The 19,125-nt window shown below is 34.5% G+C and overlaps 1 protein-coding gene across 5 annotated transcripts in view; it reads right to left on the bottom strand.

Moving 5' to 3' along the window:
• The window catches only part of RIF10 (polyribonucleotide nucleotidyltransferase), a 66,504-nt gene that overhangs the window by 7,872 nt on the left and 39,507 nt on the right, over window positions 1-19,125 (bottom strand). For 3 of the 5 annotated variants that reach the window (XM_082898889.1, XM_082898890.1, XM_082898893.1), the window contains exons 9-21: window positions 14,675-14,788; window positions 11,407-11,670; window positions 9,830-9,904; window positions 9,196-9,309; window positions 8,245-8,337; window positions 6,399-6,577; window positions 5,409-5,592; window positions 5,186-5,233; window positions 4,830-4,902; window positions 2,579-2,652; window positions 2,381-2,488; window positions 2,198-2,292; window positions 1,769-1,832 (exon numbers count right to left, since the gene is read on the bottom strand). In XM_082898889.1, the coding sequence (XP_082755015.1) occupies window positions 1,769-1,832; window positions 2,198-2,292; window positions 2,381-2,488; window positions 2,579-2,652; window positions 4,830-4,902; window positions 5,186-5,233; window positions 5,409-5,592; window positions 6,399-6,577; window positions 8,245-8,337; window positions 9,196-9,309; window positions 9,830-9,904; window positions 11,407-11,670; window positions 14,675-14,788 (1,485 nt within the window). The remainder of the gene's footprint in view (window positions 1-1,768; window positions 1,833-2,197; window positions 2,293-2,380; window positions 2,489-2,578; window positions 2,653-4,829; window positions 4,903-5,185; window positions 5,234-5,408; window positions 5,593-6,398; window positions 6,578-8,244; window positions 8,338-9,195; window positions 9,310-9,829; window positions 9,905-11,406; window positions 11,671-14,674; window positions 14,789-19,125) is intronic. The other 2 variants (XM_082898891.1, XM_082898892.1) reach the window with 2 other exon arrangements.

Genomic DNA, 19,125 nt, shown 5'->3' with positions numbered 1-19,125 from the left:
CTTTGATGGTAGTAGGCACATTCATCCGAAGCCAGAGACATCATAATAACTAGAAAACTAAGGGGTTCAAGTGTAATAAACCCTATATTTAACAAAATAGCCAAACCAGGGGTTGAAGGGTAATACACAGAAATCTGATGAGGGTAAAGCCAATAAATCCAAAATCATAGTGTAATAATCAGAAGAGTGTTAGGTCTGAATGTAAGATACAATTTTTTTTTTTTTTTACCCTGACCCACAAATATTAACTAGAGTTTTGAAGCCGAAAGAACTAGTCTGAAGCCGAGAGAACCAAATCAGAGAAGAGAGAGAGAGATTGAAGCCGAAGTCAAGGAGGAGGGAGGTCGCGTCAACGAGAGGAGTTGCGAACCAGATGGGTTGTGATTCCAGCCCTGAATGGTCGCGATTCCGGCGATAACAGTTCTGGTACAATGAGAACTCGAACGAAGGTCATGCAAGAGCCAAGAGAACTTCGATCGATCAGAGAACTTTGATCAGAAAGCTTCGAACTTGGTGAACACGACCAGAGAGGGAGAGAACTTCGCGAATACCAATCGCGATTCTAGTGCTCTAAAATCTGCGACTCAAGTGTCATGAACACCCAGCAAAACTTCGAGAACCAGATTTGATCAAGGGAGAAGATGACCCACAACTCACACAGAGATTGAAGAGGAAGACAATTTCTAGGGTTCTGGTGGTGGCTCTGATACCATGTAAGATTCCTGAAAGCTTTTCTGTATATTCAATTGTATTGATTACAATCAAACCTTGGAATATATATAGCCCTAACTCCTAAACCAAAAAGGAAATACAAATACAATACTATCATGACTCTAATACAATCATGTCTCTAATAGGACTCTAAGTTTCATTTGTAAGACTCACAATATATTTCACAATATATTCTCACAAACGCAACACAAATCAAGTCTTTAGCTGATTCAAATTTAGTGTCTTTTCACGTTAAATTAATGTTGATTTTCATTAATTTTGGTTGTTAATGGATGTAATATTTATGTACATAGAAAATAAAAATATATAAAAATATTTTTTTACTGCATCCCCGCCGTGTTCATGTCTCAATATATATTTATATACATTTTTTAAATCGCACTGTCCATGAGGGGAGAATTAGACCAAAAGGAGCCTCTCCTCCAACTTGTCTCAAAACATAAAAAGAACTTGATGAGACCACTTTAAATAACTAAGTCGAGAGTATGCCGAAACCACCTAATTTCTCTCTCTCAATTCTATAGAGATCTTTCCACTTAGAGTCAGCAAAGCAAATGTCTTATATGTGTAATAACTTTTCTACCAAACGAGAAATTTTCTCAGCCCAGTTCTTGCCTCAAATTTTAAACAACTATATATTAAGTTCCTCAGAATTTTTACTATTGAAAACCCTAAACTCTAACAAGTTCTTTGTTTTCATGTTAGTACTTGAGGCTTTTAAAATGGACAAGGGGGCCTTCTGCTCCAACATCTTTTACAACATGTAAATGTAAAAAAATGAACAATTACTTCTGATTTTATGTGCGCACACACACATATGTATATATATGTCTCTACGTCCCCTCCTTGTCCACATGACCCTATAGTGTCGCATCTACGTCCATGGTCCTTTACAATGTGTCTTAGGGTCTCGTCATGTTAAAGTTTAACAATTGAAATCTTAACTGCAGAAAATTCTCAAGAAATCACAAAAATATATAGAAAAACAAATATATTAAGGATTTCGACATAGTGCAATTGGGATGAAGTTATATACCTCACGTCCAGGTGCTATCTCAACAAAAACTCCGTAAGGAGCTAGTGATTTGATCTCACAGTTCCTGATTTAAAAGACATCAAAGAGATAAGTTACACATCTTAACTTAGAAGATCAAAATGCAACTAGTACATCAAAATAACATATAGTACATAGGGAAAAGATGTTGATAAGAATCAGTAAAGAGTCTCGTAAATCTAATTACAAACCACTTCTGGGGGCAACAAAAAATGTCAGTCTATCTTTAGATTCAGCATGCATAGTAATAGTTCTTTTCCTGATGGACACAAGAATTTGGTATAAAAATGCTCAAGAGAAATTGGCACACTCTTTTTTAGACGGGGATTCATCAAGGACAGCAATTTGAGCCAATATTTTTCTTTGTTGATACACATCAAAACAAGAGAAAAGGGGAGAGGGAGTGAGGACCTATAGGTATCACCAACAGTTGGAACCATTGTCAGACCGCTGATAATGGATTTAGATTTCTCTAGGCTTAATAGATCCCTTGCAGTAATTTTCACCTGAAAAACCCACAGATGTATAAAATCACAGTAATGATACAGTCACATCAAACAAAAAATTGAAGATGAGCTCCTCATCTTTTCTTACTATTCCATCATCCTGTGTGTCAATAGCTTCTACCCCAGTTTCTTCGATAATACTCTTCACCTTCTTTCCACCAGAACCAATAATAAGGTTGATTTTCTCTGGCTTGACCTATAAATGACCAATGCAAAGGCAACAAGCAAATAATTATCAACTGTAACATGTGACACAATGAAGTGGGTATCTGGAAGCTTAACAAACCTTCATAACATGAATCAGTGGAGCATATTTAGAAAGACTTTTTGAAGGAGCAGGTGAGCAGTTTGACATCTCACCTGAATTAATAAAAAGGAGAGAAGAGTAAGCAATTTACTCTTATATTGGAATGACCAAATAAAACATAATACAATTCCTTGACATAAAATGATATCTGAATCTCCCCTCATATCATGGATTCCATGGTATCCTAAATGCCAGGGAAGGGACTAACACAATGCACAAGACGATTTGACTATATTCATAGATGTATGAGTACGCATGAACAAGAGCATAGAAGTGCATCAATGCTGACCAGCCAAAATCTAAAAACAAAAATCATTAAAACAATACCAGAAATATAAATATCAAATATTACATAAAGGTCAGAAAGTGAAAATTTGGGTATCAGAGAAGAAAAGTTGACCCACTATTTCACTGATAGTCCAAATAACACTAGAAACATACGTGTATTCTGCAGTGTAACAATGATCAAAACAATGCCGAAAGTAATATCTTCATAGTAAAACATAAATAAAGATGAACCGGCAGTATGGATGCAATTCCAGGGGTTTGGTTAGGCTAGGAGTCTGTCCAAGCCTAGGCCAAGTTGGACAGCAGTTTGCACAAGCCTACCAGACCTGACTCACAAGCCTGAGCTAGCCAGCCCAAACTAATTGAGTTTGGGTTTTGCTCAAGTTGCCTCAAATGATCAAGCTTGGTTGGATTTTTTCGAGCTTTGTTCAGGTTTTTCTTAAATGCATTTGTTCAGGTGTTGCTTAAATGCATTTGTTCAGCCCAGGTGTAAGGTCATTTATAGTGCCATAAAGTCCATTTGTCATTTTCAAATATCTGTTCAACATAACATTTTCTTTGTGTTGATGAACATCTATAATGCTTAAGCCAACCAAAAAAGAAAAAGAAGGAGAAGAAGAAGAAGAAGAAGAAGAAGAAGAAGAAGAAGAAGAAGAAGAAGAAGATATCTACATTGCCAAGAATGGAAAAGAAGAAGAAGAGGAAGGAATCAAAAGATTATACAAAACCCAGTACCAAAAACTAAAAGGTTTAATCTGCTATATGTGAACCCAGTGGATGAAGGGGAAGCTACTTTCTATAGACAACAAGAAAAAGAAAAAAAAAACAGAAACTTCGAATGATGATTGCAAATAACAACCTGCTATTACAGGTACACTGAAATTTTTAAAAGAAGACCAGTAGCGTGATTTGTAAGCCCATTTAGCCAAAACTTCAAAATGCCATTCTTAAAAAAATATATATTGCAGGGATTAGATTCCTTTTGAACTTTTTCATTTTTTATTCTTTTCATTTTTGTTCTTCATTTTTAGACTTATATCCACATTTTGGATATAGACACATGCAATGAAAGACCAGTTCACACACAGACAAATATAGACCTATTTTTATATATTTGTGTTTATATTTGTTATCAGAGGGTTCAGATCGCATGCTCTTGGCACAAGCATAGGATGAGTGCTATGGGAACAAAGAAATTGCCGCTGAGCTGTGGTGGTGATTGGAGGTTTCAGGCAAGTAGACAACTGAAAGAGATGATGAGGACAAGAACTGCTCGCGCGCGCGCACACACATGCACAGGGGTAACGCTAGAGTTGACACCTAGGGTTGTGATTAGAATCTTCATATTTAATCTCATTGGTATTGGTAAAATATAATGAGTTGGTAAAGAATACCAAACTTTTGCTTCTGTTAATCCAATGACTCAAAATATAAGTTACAAATTATTTTATAATATCTAAATACATCAAATACCCAAAAACAGAAAAAGAAAAAGAAAGTCAAGCTCTAGTCCAGGCCCAACCCAACCTTAACTCGTTCTGAACAAAAGCAGCCCAGGCCTGGAACAAGGACAAAAACCATGCCCATGCCAAAAATAAAAAGTAAAAAAATCTCAGGTTGTTCTAGTTCAACCAGCCCAACATGCAGCCATACCCAACGGCATAATACCATAAATAATATTTATTCAACCTAGAGAACCACCATACGAAAGAAAATGTTTACATCGCACAAAACACAATGTATGCCCTACAAGCACCACACTTTGAACTTTTATACACATGTAGAGCGTTATATATCTAAATAACCGAACCATGGCCATTATCATAAAAAAGAAAATCACTCTAATTATTTCTTTGAAGCACACCAATACTTCTGAAGTGTTATACAAACAAGGTTGTCCCCATGAATGTTGATCATAAATTATGGTACTGATGTATTTTACCAAGAACGTGCTTTCGGCCATCTTTTGCTTGTAGGAGCGCCTGCTTCATAATTGGCAAAGTAATTCCTACTACCTGTCATTGAAGAATGTGTTACATTGAGTGTAGTTACCCATTGTATATCTGACCGATGGCCAAGAAACACTACATAGTACACTGCCTTCAATGAAACCATGAAAGTCATTGTGGAAGTTATGAATAGCAGACCAGTGGCCAAGAAACACAAAACAGTAAACTGTCTTCAATGAAAACAACGCAGTCATTTTGGAGAAAAGAAAGACAAGAAGATGAGAGCACACACACACACATTACTCATATTAAAGGAACTCATACTACTGAAATGTAAGTGATGTATGACCTTTATGTCCATTTGAAACGCGGTTATACCATCTTCATTTCCAGCAACCTGCACCATTAAAATCACTAATCTAATTATTTACCATGCCTTCGGATTCTACATTATGGCATACTTGTACTTGTGTAGCTCCTCGAGATTTTTTCACATGTAACAAGAAAATTAAATTGAAAACCAACTGAACACATTGTAATGGTAAATATAAAAGAAATTCAAAAGGCAATACCTTAAAATCCATGTCCCCAGATGCATCTTCAGATCCAGTTATGTCAGAAAGAATAAGTGGGGTTCCATCCCCCCCAAATTCCTGAGTGTCCAAAACCAAACCCATTGCTATACCAGCAATAGAGCACTTCACTGGGACCCCAGCATCTTGCAAGGCTAAGCATGCACCACAAACAGAGGCCATACTGACAGACAATACTACTTGATGTTAAGATGTAAAAGATCAAAACTAAATGACTTGATAGAAGTTCTTAAGAAAATAATATTGTGATCCGAAAGATAACAATGATCATGAACATTGTTTCCAACTTTTCTAAGGTATTCAAGAACAAATTCTTAAAAGATTAACAGCAGAATGTTGTGAGGCTAAGCCTCTCCGACAAACAAAGATTTGTACCACTACACAATAATACTCAATGTTAAGATGCAAATTGTTTCGTTTGGCGGATTTGGAGTGGGTGGCTCCTTCCTTTAGGATATAGGTGTTGATGAACTTTAGGGGCTTTGGACCTAATAAGAAAGTTCGAGCTCTTTGGGTTTGTACTAGTTTTGTTATATTTTGAAAAATTTGTTGGAAAGGAAAGCAAGGATTTTATGAAATAGTTAGGGATTTAGAGGAATTATGGGAGAAGATTTGACATTTATCTTCCTTTTGGGCTTCAATATCTTTTCCTTTTAATAGGATTCCTCTCTTCTTGATTAATAGGGATTGGAGGGCTGTGTGTGAGTTGTAATTTGTTTTTTTTACCTTCTTTTTTGTATGTTTGTAGTATTTCTTGTCCTCCATCTCCTCTTGTACTTCCTTTTTTAATTTATAAATTGTTACTTTTGTTGCTTATCTAAAACAAAAAGATAGAAAGAAAAAGTATTGCATGCAGAAGGATTTACAATAGGTAAATGATGAACATGCTTTAAGTTTTGCATTTTGTTCATGAACACAAAATTAATGGAAATCCTTTTCCTTTGTATTCATTAAAGATAACCTCCTCACCTCGAAGAGCCATTGCTTTCAGTGATGGTACTCTCAACACGTATAGTGTAAGGGAAATCGTCCTCAGAAGGAAAAATAGGTTCAAGAGCTCTCTCCGCAAGCATTCCATGACCAATTTCTCTTCTACTGGGTGCTCCCATTCGCCCAACTTCCCCAACACATGATGGAGGAAATGTGTACTGAAAAATTAAACCAGAGTGGCTCAAGCAGTTAGGTACTTTCTGAAAGCTTCCAGGAATAAGCTAAAATATCAAATTTGTAAATAAGATATGGATCTATAGTTAGAAGAGTCATGAAATAGGGAATCAGATTATCTGAATAGTTTCCAATCAAGTTATTGCAATTCACTCACTCATAAAAATGACAAATACACTCAGATGAGAGTGTAAAGAATGGTATCACTGTACAGGGCTAGATTGGTAACACACTTGCAAGTGTACTTGTAAATCTAGTTAGTAAGCATAGCATAAAAACTGACAATGAAGCACATAAAATACTTTTCCTGAAAACAGCCAAAAAAGAGTTGCAGTCCCAACACTCCCTAACAAATCAAAGCTCAAATTACAAGTATGTATACTAATGTTTCTATTTAGGGGTGGACATTTTTTGTTGAGCCTTTTTGTGTTTGTTATCCAACCTAATTTATGCCAAAAAAAAAAAAAAATTGCGTTTCATATATGGAAACAGGAAATTCAGTAGTTCAAATTTATAAATAAGGCTCTTGAAGTGTGGGTACTTTAACAAACATGTTGTACCCATACTAGGTACTGGTACTTTGCATGGTTGATTCAGAACATGCGTTCAGACATGGAGATTTTTATTTACTATTAAAATTTTATGTCATTAGTATTTTATTTGTTTTCTTTCAAATTTTAATTAGGAGTTTTAGAAGGGATATTTAGTGACAGATCCCTTGCAATAAAGTTTTCATGCGTAAAGGACATGAGTGATTAAATAAGGTAGCACTTTTGGGATCAACAGGAGGAGGAGAACAAGATGGTGAAAGAAGAGACCAAGAAGGATCTAAACATCCATGCTTCCACCTTTGCAAGGATTAAGCACCATCACATAAACACAAACTCAAAGTTCTCACAACTCATCTTTATCCATCAGATAGCTATTTATAGGCTGTTATAGTTACCTAAACCCACTAGGCTAAGACCACAAAAGTTAGAAACTTTTGCTCTGTAACTACTAAGATTATCCTAAGCCTAGTAAAAACATACAATAACCCAATCAGATGACCTAGAATAAGCCATGGACCCATTCTACAATCTATGTCCAACAAATCTTGTAATTACCAACATTTCCTTAGCCTAAACCCTAAACCCTAGTTCAAATTATGCTCCATGTGAAATTTTAAATTTTCCCCTTAACTTGAAATCATGCTCTTTATTAGTCTGCGAGAAACAATCCCATGGCCCAATCTGAACTGGATGCAACAGGCTTTTTGAAGGGCAAGGGTATCCATCCAGTAGCACATGATCCATTAACCCTACTCCTAACTCACCAAACATTCTAGTTATGCAAATCAAAGTTAACATGTATGACTACAGTTTCAACTCAGAATATCATTTTGTAGATTCTCCTAACCAAAATTTGTCCAACAGTGCCAAAATGTAGCATCGGCGTTACAATTAATTAATCATAAGTTATATAGCCTTGCAACCATTTCCACACAAATAAATTCTAACAGGGGGCGAATTAGTTGCTGAAAGAGAAGGCACTGTTATGATGTTATGATAATATAAACAGTTCACAAAATAAGTGTACTTAAATAATTGCAAATTCACTCAAAAAATTATTACCAAGCATAATATATTAGTAAGCACATAATTGCAAGCACCTGAAGATAAAATCTCTTAAATTCATCTGCACCTTCAAGGTTGTCTATTCTTTGTGCCATTTGTTTATCCCCAAGTGTAACAACTGCAAGTGACTGGAAAACAGAAAATTCGGAAAAACAGAAGTACAGAAATGGTCAATAACATTTCATATGCATTCAAACTGAACTTCTGGACATTAAACTGAATACACAGGCTTAAAACCAAAACAAAACAGGAGATCAGCCACACAAGTGTTTTTGGGTCAATTATTTCTCTTTTAATCATTATCCCTAGTGAACTCATATCTGGGTGCTGTCCTTTTGCGTATTACTAAAACAAGCGAAGAGGTAGACATCCAAACTGTTGACACCCAGCATCATTACAGTTGTTGTCCAAATGAAAATAGACATAACTAAGACATTCCACAAATATACACAAAGATCTATGACAGTAGTTATGATTGATCACCAAGAGATAATTAAAGAAAAACCTTGAGAGTTGCAATGTAGTTATTATGGAGGGAAGGAAACCAAGTGACTCCCATGGGACTAAAGTTAATCCATAAGGCTATCATGTGCCACTGAAACAGTTTAGTGACAAACACAGTAGTGAATGCTTGAAATTGAACATACAAGTACTACAGACTAGTTTAATAGATTAAAACATTGGGCAGTCAAGAACGATCACAAGATTGGAGGAAGGAAACCATCAAAGGATGCTGAAGTGTATGGTTGGGAACCAAGGTAAAAGAAAAATCCAATGGAAGCCCGAAAAAGATACTGAAATAACCCAGGTATGAAAATAGAGTCACTTTAGATAGTCTAAGCCAAATGATATTTGCAATTGGAGTGAAGCAATTAAGAATGCATGCTCAAATATTTTCAAGGAAAATATGATAGAGAGATCACTAGCTGATTATGAAAAGAGGTGAAAGGCATATGTTTTATACAGTAAATTACACTTTAACAAACCTGAGTTTCCCCACGCGTGAAAAGAGCACTTCCATGTGCTCTAGGAAGTAATCCACACTGTGAGTTAATCAAGCGTATATCAAATGGGGTTCGCCCATCACTTCTTTTGCCTCCCTGAACAACCACAACAGAAATAAAATATAAGAATCACCATGCTTACATCATCATATCATTAAGGTTTTTTCTGGCAGATGGACCTCAAAACCAAGAAATCCACCCATGTAATTAGGCATATCTTTGCTAACTAACCTTGATGATTAATCAAGCTATGCAGTTGCATATAATAAATCAGGAGTAATCTTAATTAGGCTTGCAGAAAGTTATGACTGTAAGAAATCTTATTAGTTAACTGTTCAGAAGTGAGGAACCCACATACACAACACTCTCTCATACATTTTAATACCGAAATACAGAGACTGAATCATAGCAGTTAACAAGGAAACTTTCCTGTTAAATTCCACAAAGTATAGGAACACTTGCATATGCTTAACAGTGAGATTTAAAAAGTAAGGAAGTATCACTGAATGGCATTTGAGGACCATAAATAACTGAGAATGATATTTTTTCAAAATCATAAACATATGTGTATATAGAGATGTGATATAACTATTTCCCAATTAATGAACATCCATACCTCCACAATACGTTTGCGCAGGAATTTAGATGTAACTTCTTTGAACACCAGCTTCACATCTACCTCGGAGAATAGCTAGATGAGGAAAACAGTAGATGAGTCAAGGGTCTGACTCATGATTTTTAAACCATAAATCATCAATGAAATAACTTAGAATTTGAGCCTTAGGTCTTTAACTCATCAATCCAGAAAAACAAAATCAAATAAAATATATGCTTACTCAATGAAATGGAAACGAATCGATAATCAGCAACATATAGCTGACTCTTAATCCAATCAAGCACGTGTAATTGTATAAACATGAATGTAAATAGACAAGATGTGATTAGACAATGGTTCTGCAATCAGCAGAACATGGTTTCTGAATATTTAAGTGTGCAAGATGTATCCCAGCTTTGAAATGAATTTCACAAATTATTAATTGCAGAGAGAGAGAGAGAGAGGATACACATTCACTTCAAAAATCATTATAATTGATGATTTTTTTTTTTTAAAAAAAACCCTGATATTCTTAAATTATACATAAAATTAACTACATAGACATCAATTGTAGTCCACAATTACCAATGTTGGTCTGAGCTCAGCATATGGTTAGCTCTAAGGAAAACTAAACCGTATTAAAAGTTATACTCAACCATTCATTTCCAGGAGCATATTTCTCATGTTTGTCAAAGCCTCCACCTCATTACAAATGGTTTCATCAATCTGTGTTTTGAGGATCTAAAAAAACATGATTTTAGAAAAAAAGACTCGATGAAGCTTTTCCAACAAACTAAACTAATGACAATTTTATTTTCTAACTCTGGAAATATTTGTACAAGATGAAACTCTTCTCTTGGAACACACGTGCACATTAATGGAATGAAGGTGAAGCCTAAAAGAATGATGGTAAGTTGGTTCGAAACAAACTGACGCTGGAGACCCAATAGAAGATGTGGGCCTCCATAGAGCTAAATGGTCCAAAAAGGATTCATGCAGCTAAGACCAAGTAGTCATGAATCTAAGCCATTTATTAGTTGAGGTCAGCCATGTCCAAAAAATTGTCATATCTAACATGCAATGGCCAAACATAGTATGAATAGCTCAGTACATCCCACAATTTATATTGTCCAGTGGAATGGAGGTGAATCCTTGACTTAAATCATTCAGAGAAAGAGACGATGTGCTTATTAAACAATAGAGAGGGAGAAAGAAGAAAATCTGAAGCTGCACACAAGCTCCACTTTCAATCATATTCTGATACAATTAGTCAAATTTATGAATCTTGTAGTCGCATAAAGACCAATGTGACCTATAGGGGCCCTCAAACACATTTCAATGTTCCCAAAGAAAGAAATAACCACCCGCATGGAACCAGTCTCAACTAAATGCAGCTTTCATGCATTAGAGGTTATCAAAATTTGCAAAAACCACAAAATTAAATAACCTAGCAGAGCAGATTCGAAGAATAGAAAGGAGCATGTTAGTGATCACAGGCGTAAGAAAAAGGAGAAGAACATATTCAGCTGTCCTAGATGCAAATGCATGTATAAGCACATATCAGTGCAAATATATGACAAAAAAGAGTTGAACTTTACCAAGGGAGTAGATTTTCGTGAAACTGGTTTTATGTGAACATCGCCTTCATCCACTTCACCATCCACAACCACTTCTTCATCCTCTTCATCATCCTCAAACAAGTCTGGTACGGTATCAGGAGCCCCAAAAGCCTCATCCTTACTAACATAACCTTTCTCAGTAAATATAGTTAAAACTCTCTCTTCCAATGATGAGAGAGCCTTTCTTCTTGGTATTTTGTTCTTAATTTGTAGTACTTCAACTAATTCATCACCAGCAATTTCCTGTATATGATAAATAGTTTATATACGAAGAGATATAGAGATTGTGATTATATGAATAGGTAACAATTTTCATAGTATGCAATGTATATTGAAATAGTTAAAATGAGTATACACAGCTTGAATCGTAGGATATGCCATAAAATTTTGACGAATGGCTTATTGCAAAGACATAAAGGTCATGACCCAAAACGATGAAAAGTGCAACCCCTCCCAGCTTTATGGCTCGTCTTTGACTCACAGGAATCAGTCTCTCCACACAAAAAGTTGGGGGAAGGCCGTCTACCCATTACCTCTCCCGGAACATGCTGTAAGTGGAAATCTTGAGCACTAGGTATGACCTTTACTTATAGCTTAGACATCATAAACTACATTCTTGACTTAAATCCTTCTAATTGTTTGTACAGATCCATGTTACATGGACCCAGGTACGACTATTGGCTGTGGGTGAGTATCTAGAAGTCGGATCCATCAAACCTCAAATTTAAGAGTATGTGGACTTGACAAAAAGGGTCATATGTTCATATATTTAATTTATTATCTTAGATAAAATAGTGTTATACGTAACGTATAGTGTGAAACAAGCACTTTACTTATTTTATAGCAATTATAGAACAATATATGCATATCATGATAGTTTTTAGGGCCAGCCCCTAGGGGAGCCAAGAAGGCGACTGGCTTGGGCCCCGAATTTTGACAAAATTTAGGCCCCCCAAATAATTTTAGTCCTTATAGTATTAGTATATCCGAAAATAAGACTTAATCCAACTTATCTAACTCCACAATCCAAATCAAAAAGCAATTTATTTATTTTTTTTGTTTGGATAGTCCAACCACAATAAAAATACATATCTAATAATCCAACAACCAACCCAACAAATAACTTCATAATGGAAAGAAATCAATAACACAACAACCTAATAACCAACATAACAAAGAGCCCCCATATTAGTAGACAAGGAGTGATCCCTAACCTTCTAGTTAAGAGTATACAAAAGTCGCTAACTAATTACCAAAAAGCAAATTGAAGTAGTAAATTATTTGAAAGAAATGGAAGTTTCTTTTCCAAATGCATAGATTGTATATAGAATATTGTTAACTATGCTAGTTATAGATGCTTTAGCATTTTTTTTTTTTGGGCTTAAGTTAAAGTTGGTTAAATCTTACTTCAATCAACCAGGTTACAAAAAAGCACCATTTAAAAAAAAAAAAAAAAAAAAAATGTTACAAAAAAGATTAAACATATTAGTTATATTATCTATTGAAAATGATATAGTAGATAAGCTAGATTATGCAACCTTAATTAGTAATTTTACATAAAGTAATATTCAAACTAATACCGTTGGTTCAATACTTCGTATCATGTTAAAAATATTTTATTTGACATTATAACTTAAAATTTTGTTTAATATTTTTTTCTTGTTGTAAATTGGATTTTACTAAACTATAAAACAGCACCACAAATGTTTTCATCTTTTCGAGGTTTTTGTAATAATTTTATGTCTTGATGTTTGTAACTAAATTTTATTCTATCAATTTAGTGATTATACATACAAATAGACTTTGTATGGGTACTAGCAAATATATCCACAATTTTTGTTGTTGTTGTGATTATGCATGAAGGGGCCCATTTTAATTGTTTGTCTAGGGCCTCATCACTAAATCTTTCTGCCATTTTGTGAATAAAAATTTTGTTGTTCTACACATTAATATGACAATTAATTTTTTTGCTAAGAACCTAGTTTGTGTACTCCAAAATTCATCCATATACACATTTAAACATCTACAAACAAAATACACGAGGGTTCCAAACATATGACTATATGTATGTGTGTATTTATTTTACATGTACATATTATTGATTTATGTATAAACAAGGACTTAACAACAGAAACACACGTAAGTACTTTGACCTAGGACACGAGCATGTATTTACACACATACCATGACCTGATCAAGTGCAATACAGGCTTAGGCCCCGTTTGTCTCCAAAAGAAAATAAAAAAAAATCACCTGAGAACATTATGACCTTTTATAAGGAATAGTACTCAGTACAACAAGAAAATAAAAGAAAAAAAAGTAAAAAAAAAAAAGATGGTGCCACAAATATTATTCTAGATGAAAACACTAACAGTGTGAAAGTAATGGCCAGGCTGTATAAATTTGAAATAGCATTTTCTAGGTACAACAGTAAGCCTGCAAAATAAATAAAAAAAACAAAGAAAAAGAAAATGGAAAAAACAAAAAGAAAAAGAAAATGGAGTAAGCCTGCAAAATAACCAAGAACAAAGAAAAAAGAAAAGGAAGTGAAATAGTAATTCATAACTAATGCCAATTGGATTAATCAACGCTGTCTACTAAGGTGCATCAGTAAACGTGAATCAGACTAAGTTTGTCTCAGACACAAAATTTCAATATCCCACTCCAATGTCACAAATAGGATTATTTGGATGCTAACATACAAGAGTATAGAAGCACATGACATAATAATATGCCTTTTGACTGTATGCATTGCATTGTCAGGGAAACAAGTTGATGAAGGAAGCAATCCCCAGATGCACAAAGTAATGTATGTCCCACCAACTGGTCCCAATGTAGAAGCAGCCTGGTGATGGTAGGAGACCAGTATTCCAAGTATCCAGTGTTTTGTCACTGGTTTTTCCAAATACTTCCCTTAATTGGGATTAGTTGAGTGTTATTTAGACTTTGGAAGGTGTTTGCTAGGAATTTGTAAATCTGGAACTGGAAGGTTTGGTTGTGGTTAACTTTAACTTGGTTGTAGCTTTTAAATCTTGCAGTTAACAGTTAACTCACAGTATTCATAGTTATAAGCATTACAGGTTGCATCAGACAGCTTAAATTCTAATCTGATTTAATGATTACATAAAAATGAAAACAAGGGTTTAGATTTCCAAGAGAGAATACAATTGATTGAAGTTTGAAGAAAATAAAATCAAAACAAAGATTTATTAATTTTGTTCAATATAATTGAAGAAAGAATACATACTTCAACATGCCTATAGAGCTCAGGTGGCGGTAATTTGATTGCATCAACCATTTTTGGTTTCCCACAGCTCTTTACCAAAGCATCCACTTCATTACATATTGCCCGTACCGCATCCTGGTAATTATTGAAGACAGAAGTTACACACCCACGAAGATTTCTTGCTCTTTACATGGATATTTGCAAGAACAATTGTGAATCAAAACACTGCCTTTCCAAGTATGGCTACGCATGTTGGAAAATATTATAATTCAAAACACCAAAAATTCCTCTAACAGAATTATGACTGGTGAATCATGAGAGGGACTATATTTTTGTATCCAAATGAGCATCTATTCTTCAGAATTCTCACTCCTAACAATTACATAACAAACAAAGATAAAAGAAAATAATATAAATTCCAAAGAATAATGCATTCAATCACTGATATTTTACATCAGAGGAGGAAATTAATAAAATGATTGACCAAATCATCAATGATAAATAAACATAACAGCACAACCGTACCAGTTAAAAAATGATTTTTTTGGCCAATAAAATCAGCCTGTATTGTTTTTGACGTGCAACACAGAAATATCCTTTTGAAATAATGTATTAATGAGCTGATTTATTCACACGCATGCACATGAAGAACAAGATTACAAACCATGTAAAGCACTGGCAAACTATACAATCGACCTCCCCAAAAATATAACTATTGCATTCAAATAAAATAATGAAAAATTAAACAAGAGATCCCAAAATGAATCAAGGTGATCTCAGGTCAAACAGTTAAGTAAATGACTTTGTTAAAACCATATAATATCACTCAAAAACAAGATACTTCAACAGGATATAGTCTACACTCGACATGTAAATTTTAAATAGTTGGTGACTATGACATGTTGCATATCAACCTGAACCGGAAAAGGCACCAGATGACAGTCCAAGACTCCAACTATCAGTCTGCCTCAGTAAAAATGATAAAAGCATACCAATTATATGCATATATATACACATAGAAAGGCTTTTAAATGAATAATATCTCATAAAATCAAGGTCAAACAAGTTTATGGTTAGACTTATATTTTTAACTAAGGTAATTCATGTAAATTTCCTAAACAAATTGCATTAGGTAAAAATTAAGGTGGTCTGAGTGTAATAACTGAACACTTTTGTTGGAGGTAGGCAAATTCTTGATTAGAATGCCCTGCATCATGGCATTAGATATTTCAACTAAAAATTAATACATTTGACTATTTTAATTCATTACACATTCACCATGAAGCAACACATTCCACATGAAGATAAACCAAAAAAAAATTCTAAATTCCCAAGAGCAATCCTTACACCTAATGCCTTGTGTTGTGTTTGATAGTTGCTACATGCTAAGTTTTTTTCAAGGATTTTGTTGACGCATGCCCTTAGGGCACAACATATTAAGAAGCTTAAAATCATTGTGCACTTTGCATGAAAGTGCATGTAATAAAAAATGTATAATATTTTAAAGCATTCTTAACATGTTCCCTAAGGGCACACGTTAACCAAACCCTTTTTTTAATAAATTGTATTTTTTTTTAAAAGGCACAAAGACGGTGCCAGTAGTCTACAAAGCAGGAAAACTAAACAAAACAATTCACCTATACATCAAATCTACTAACAAATCTCTACAAAAGTCTAAATTGGTTCAAATCAAAGAGGGATTAGTTCCACCTAAGAAACAACTAACCAAATAACCAAAAATTCCACTATTAAACTAAAAATAGGAGTGCCTAAGCCATCAAAAGTCCTATTACCTTCTCTCCAAATAATCCGCATCAATGTCAAAGGCTCCATGCACCAATCTTCTTCTTTCTCTTACCTGCTCTAGCTTCACTTCAAGAATGCATAAACTCTAACACGCTTGATGGGAAGACCCAATCTATTCCAATGAATGAGTAGATGGTCCACTATTTACCCATCTTACCATGTGTTGCTGTCCAAACAAATTCATGCAGCATTTGTTTCCCAATAACACATTTACCCGTTTTCATCATTTTCAAACTTAGATTGCTACAAAATGTATGATAGAAACAATGACCTTTCAGTTAAATAATCTAGGGATGCTCTCCAAGATCTCAAGTGATGGAGGTTGAGTATTCAAAACAGGGATCAAAGGAGCTAGGAGTAGTTCTACTGAACCCCAAAAAGCCTTATTATATCATGATGTGTGTTTTTATTGCAGTCAATTCCTTAATAAATACTAAGGCCCCTCCTAACATTGCTTTTTTTTTTTTGCATGGACAACACACTTGAGGCTATTTTGACTATTGACAATCTCTGGAGGAGAGAAGTGATTATTATTGATTGGTGTTGCATGTGTAATTAGTCTGGGGAATCAGTGCACCATCTCCTTCTCCATTGCTCAGTGGCTAGAGAGGTGTGAAATTTTTTGTTATCGACTTTTGGTGTATCTTAGGTTATGCCTGAGTCAGTGAAGGATCTTTCTGTCTCTTGGAGTGCCGGTGGTCCCATGAAGCCATTGAGAAAGGCATGGCAAACAGCGACATTATATGTTAAGTGCAAGGTGCAGAGGGAGCGCAATAGGAGATCGTTCGATGGGGTTGAGATCCCGATAAGAACTTTAAAAGGATTTGTAATCTTCTAATGCTTTTTTGGATGTGACTTTGCTATTGATTCTTTTGTTCAGTTTATTGGTGATCTTTAAATGCCTCTAGCTGTAAAGTTTTTTTCTATTTGTATAGGGTTTGCCCCCTTTATGGCCGTTTTGATTAATTAAACAACTTACCAAAAATATATATATATATATATATATAAACAAACCAATATTTCATGCAAATATGCATATATAGACTTGTGCAATACGGAGTCACATACATGAATGCCTACTAGTGTTGTAGTAAAGTGATGTAGCACTAGTAGTGAACCTAAAACTAATGTTCAGCAGCAGTCAAAGCAGACTTTGTTGGATGATTTTTAATTGATCTTTGTGGCTGAAAGGTTGATAAAAATATAGGGAATTTAAGGTTTGCATGTGGTATGTGGTAACAAAAGGGTAGAGTTTGGAGAATGAAAAAACAAGTTTATAGGGGCTGTTTGGGGGCTGTTACGGGCACCGTATTAAAAGTAATTTTGTTGGTGTAGTGTTTTTTTGGGTGCAAAATAGGGTGTTATTGTTAAGGAACTGTGATGTTATAGATTTGGTTTTGTGGTTTTGGAGGCTACAAGTGTAGAACAGTTTATAATTGAAAAAAAAGGGAGAAGAAGAAAAAATCTAGGCATCGCACCAAGATTCCATCACACTCTCAAAGAAGCTTTAAAAGCTCTAAAAATTGTTTAAGACATATTCTCCATTGAATTAGAAACATCAAATTGCGCTTTATATAGACTTGAGAAACCTATGTGCCAATAGAATTTGCCCTTCTACATGGAAACTATGATTTCTGACTTCTAAAACCTATATAAACCAAAAGAAGACTCATAAATACAAATGCAATTACCCATATGCCGACTCATAGGCAACCCTTACTGCCTACGTCCAAAAATCCTACAAATTACCAAAATACCCCTAACTAGTAAAAGAAATTTGTTAGAAACTAACCAGTAGTATATTTAACCCAAAACAAACAAAAATAGGACTCTACTAAGATTAGAAACTTGACTGTGCATAGTTCCTACAGGTCTCACAATGAAATCATGCCAATTTTCAAGAGTTATTATGTCTTTAAATTTAATTTTCATTGGGCTTCTTATTACATTTTCCTAATGTCATTAATTTATTTTGAAAACTTCAATTAAGCTCTCAAACAAGAATGAAAATAAATTCTTTTATGTCAGAGCTTTTCCATGGGGAAAAAAATCTAGCATACAAGAGGAACAATTTTTTTTTAGTAATATCAAACTTCTCTAAAGATAGAAAAGCATCAAGGCATCAGCCATGTGCCTCAGAAGTTCCATAATCCATCAGGCTTCTTGTAACTAAATAAAAATGTAAGCTTTGATTCCAAATTTGCCTATTTCTCTCCAAAATTATTGGGGGTGAAAAGTAAAAATAAAAATAAAACTCAAGAAAACTAAGTATGGTCAAACTGCTCAAAGATGGACAGTAGGAAAGACATCCTTACATTAAACATATTGAAGGATGCTTTCCTTGAAGCACACAGGACCAATATCCTTAGTTATGATACCTTATGCCTGAAAAGTGACACTCAGATCCTCCATGATCATTTTAACATATCAACCTTCATCGAACTACTCTCAGCCCATATTATTTTTTTTTTGGATAAGTTACTCTCAGCCCATATTATGTCTAGCAAAACATAGGACGTGTATGTGTTTGTGTAGCGGGAGAAAGAGAGAGACCTTCTCTTGCCCTCAGGCCTCTGCCAACTTGCATTTCTCTATAAAACAAAACATCACTATTTGTAACTCATTACTGGCACAAAATCAAACAATGGATCAAAATAAGATAAAAT

Source organism: Camellia sinensis, chromosome 12 (assembly GCF_055761805.1).
Source record: "Camellia sinensis isolate YWXY chromosome 12, ASM5576180v1, whole genome shotgun sequence".
Taxonomy (NCBI): domain Eukaryota; kingdom Viridiplantae; phylum Streptophyta; class Magnoliopsida; order Ericales; family Theaceae; genus Camellia; species Camellia sinensis.
Note: the sequence above shows the minus strand (reverse complement) of the source record. Positions and strands in the feature narration are given on the sequence as shown.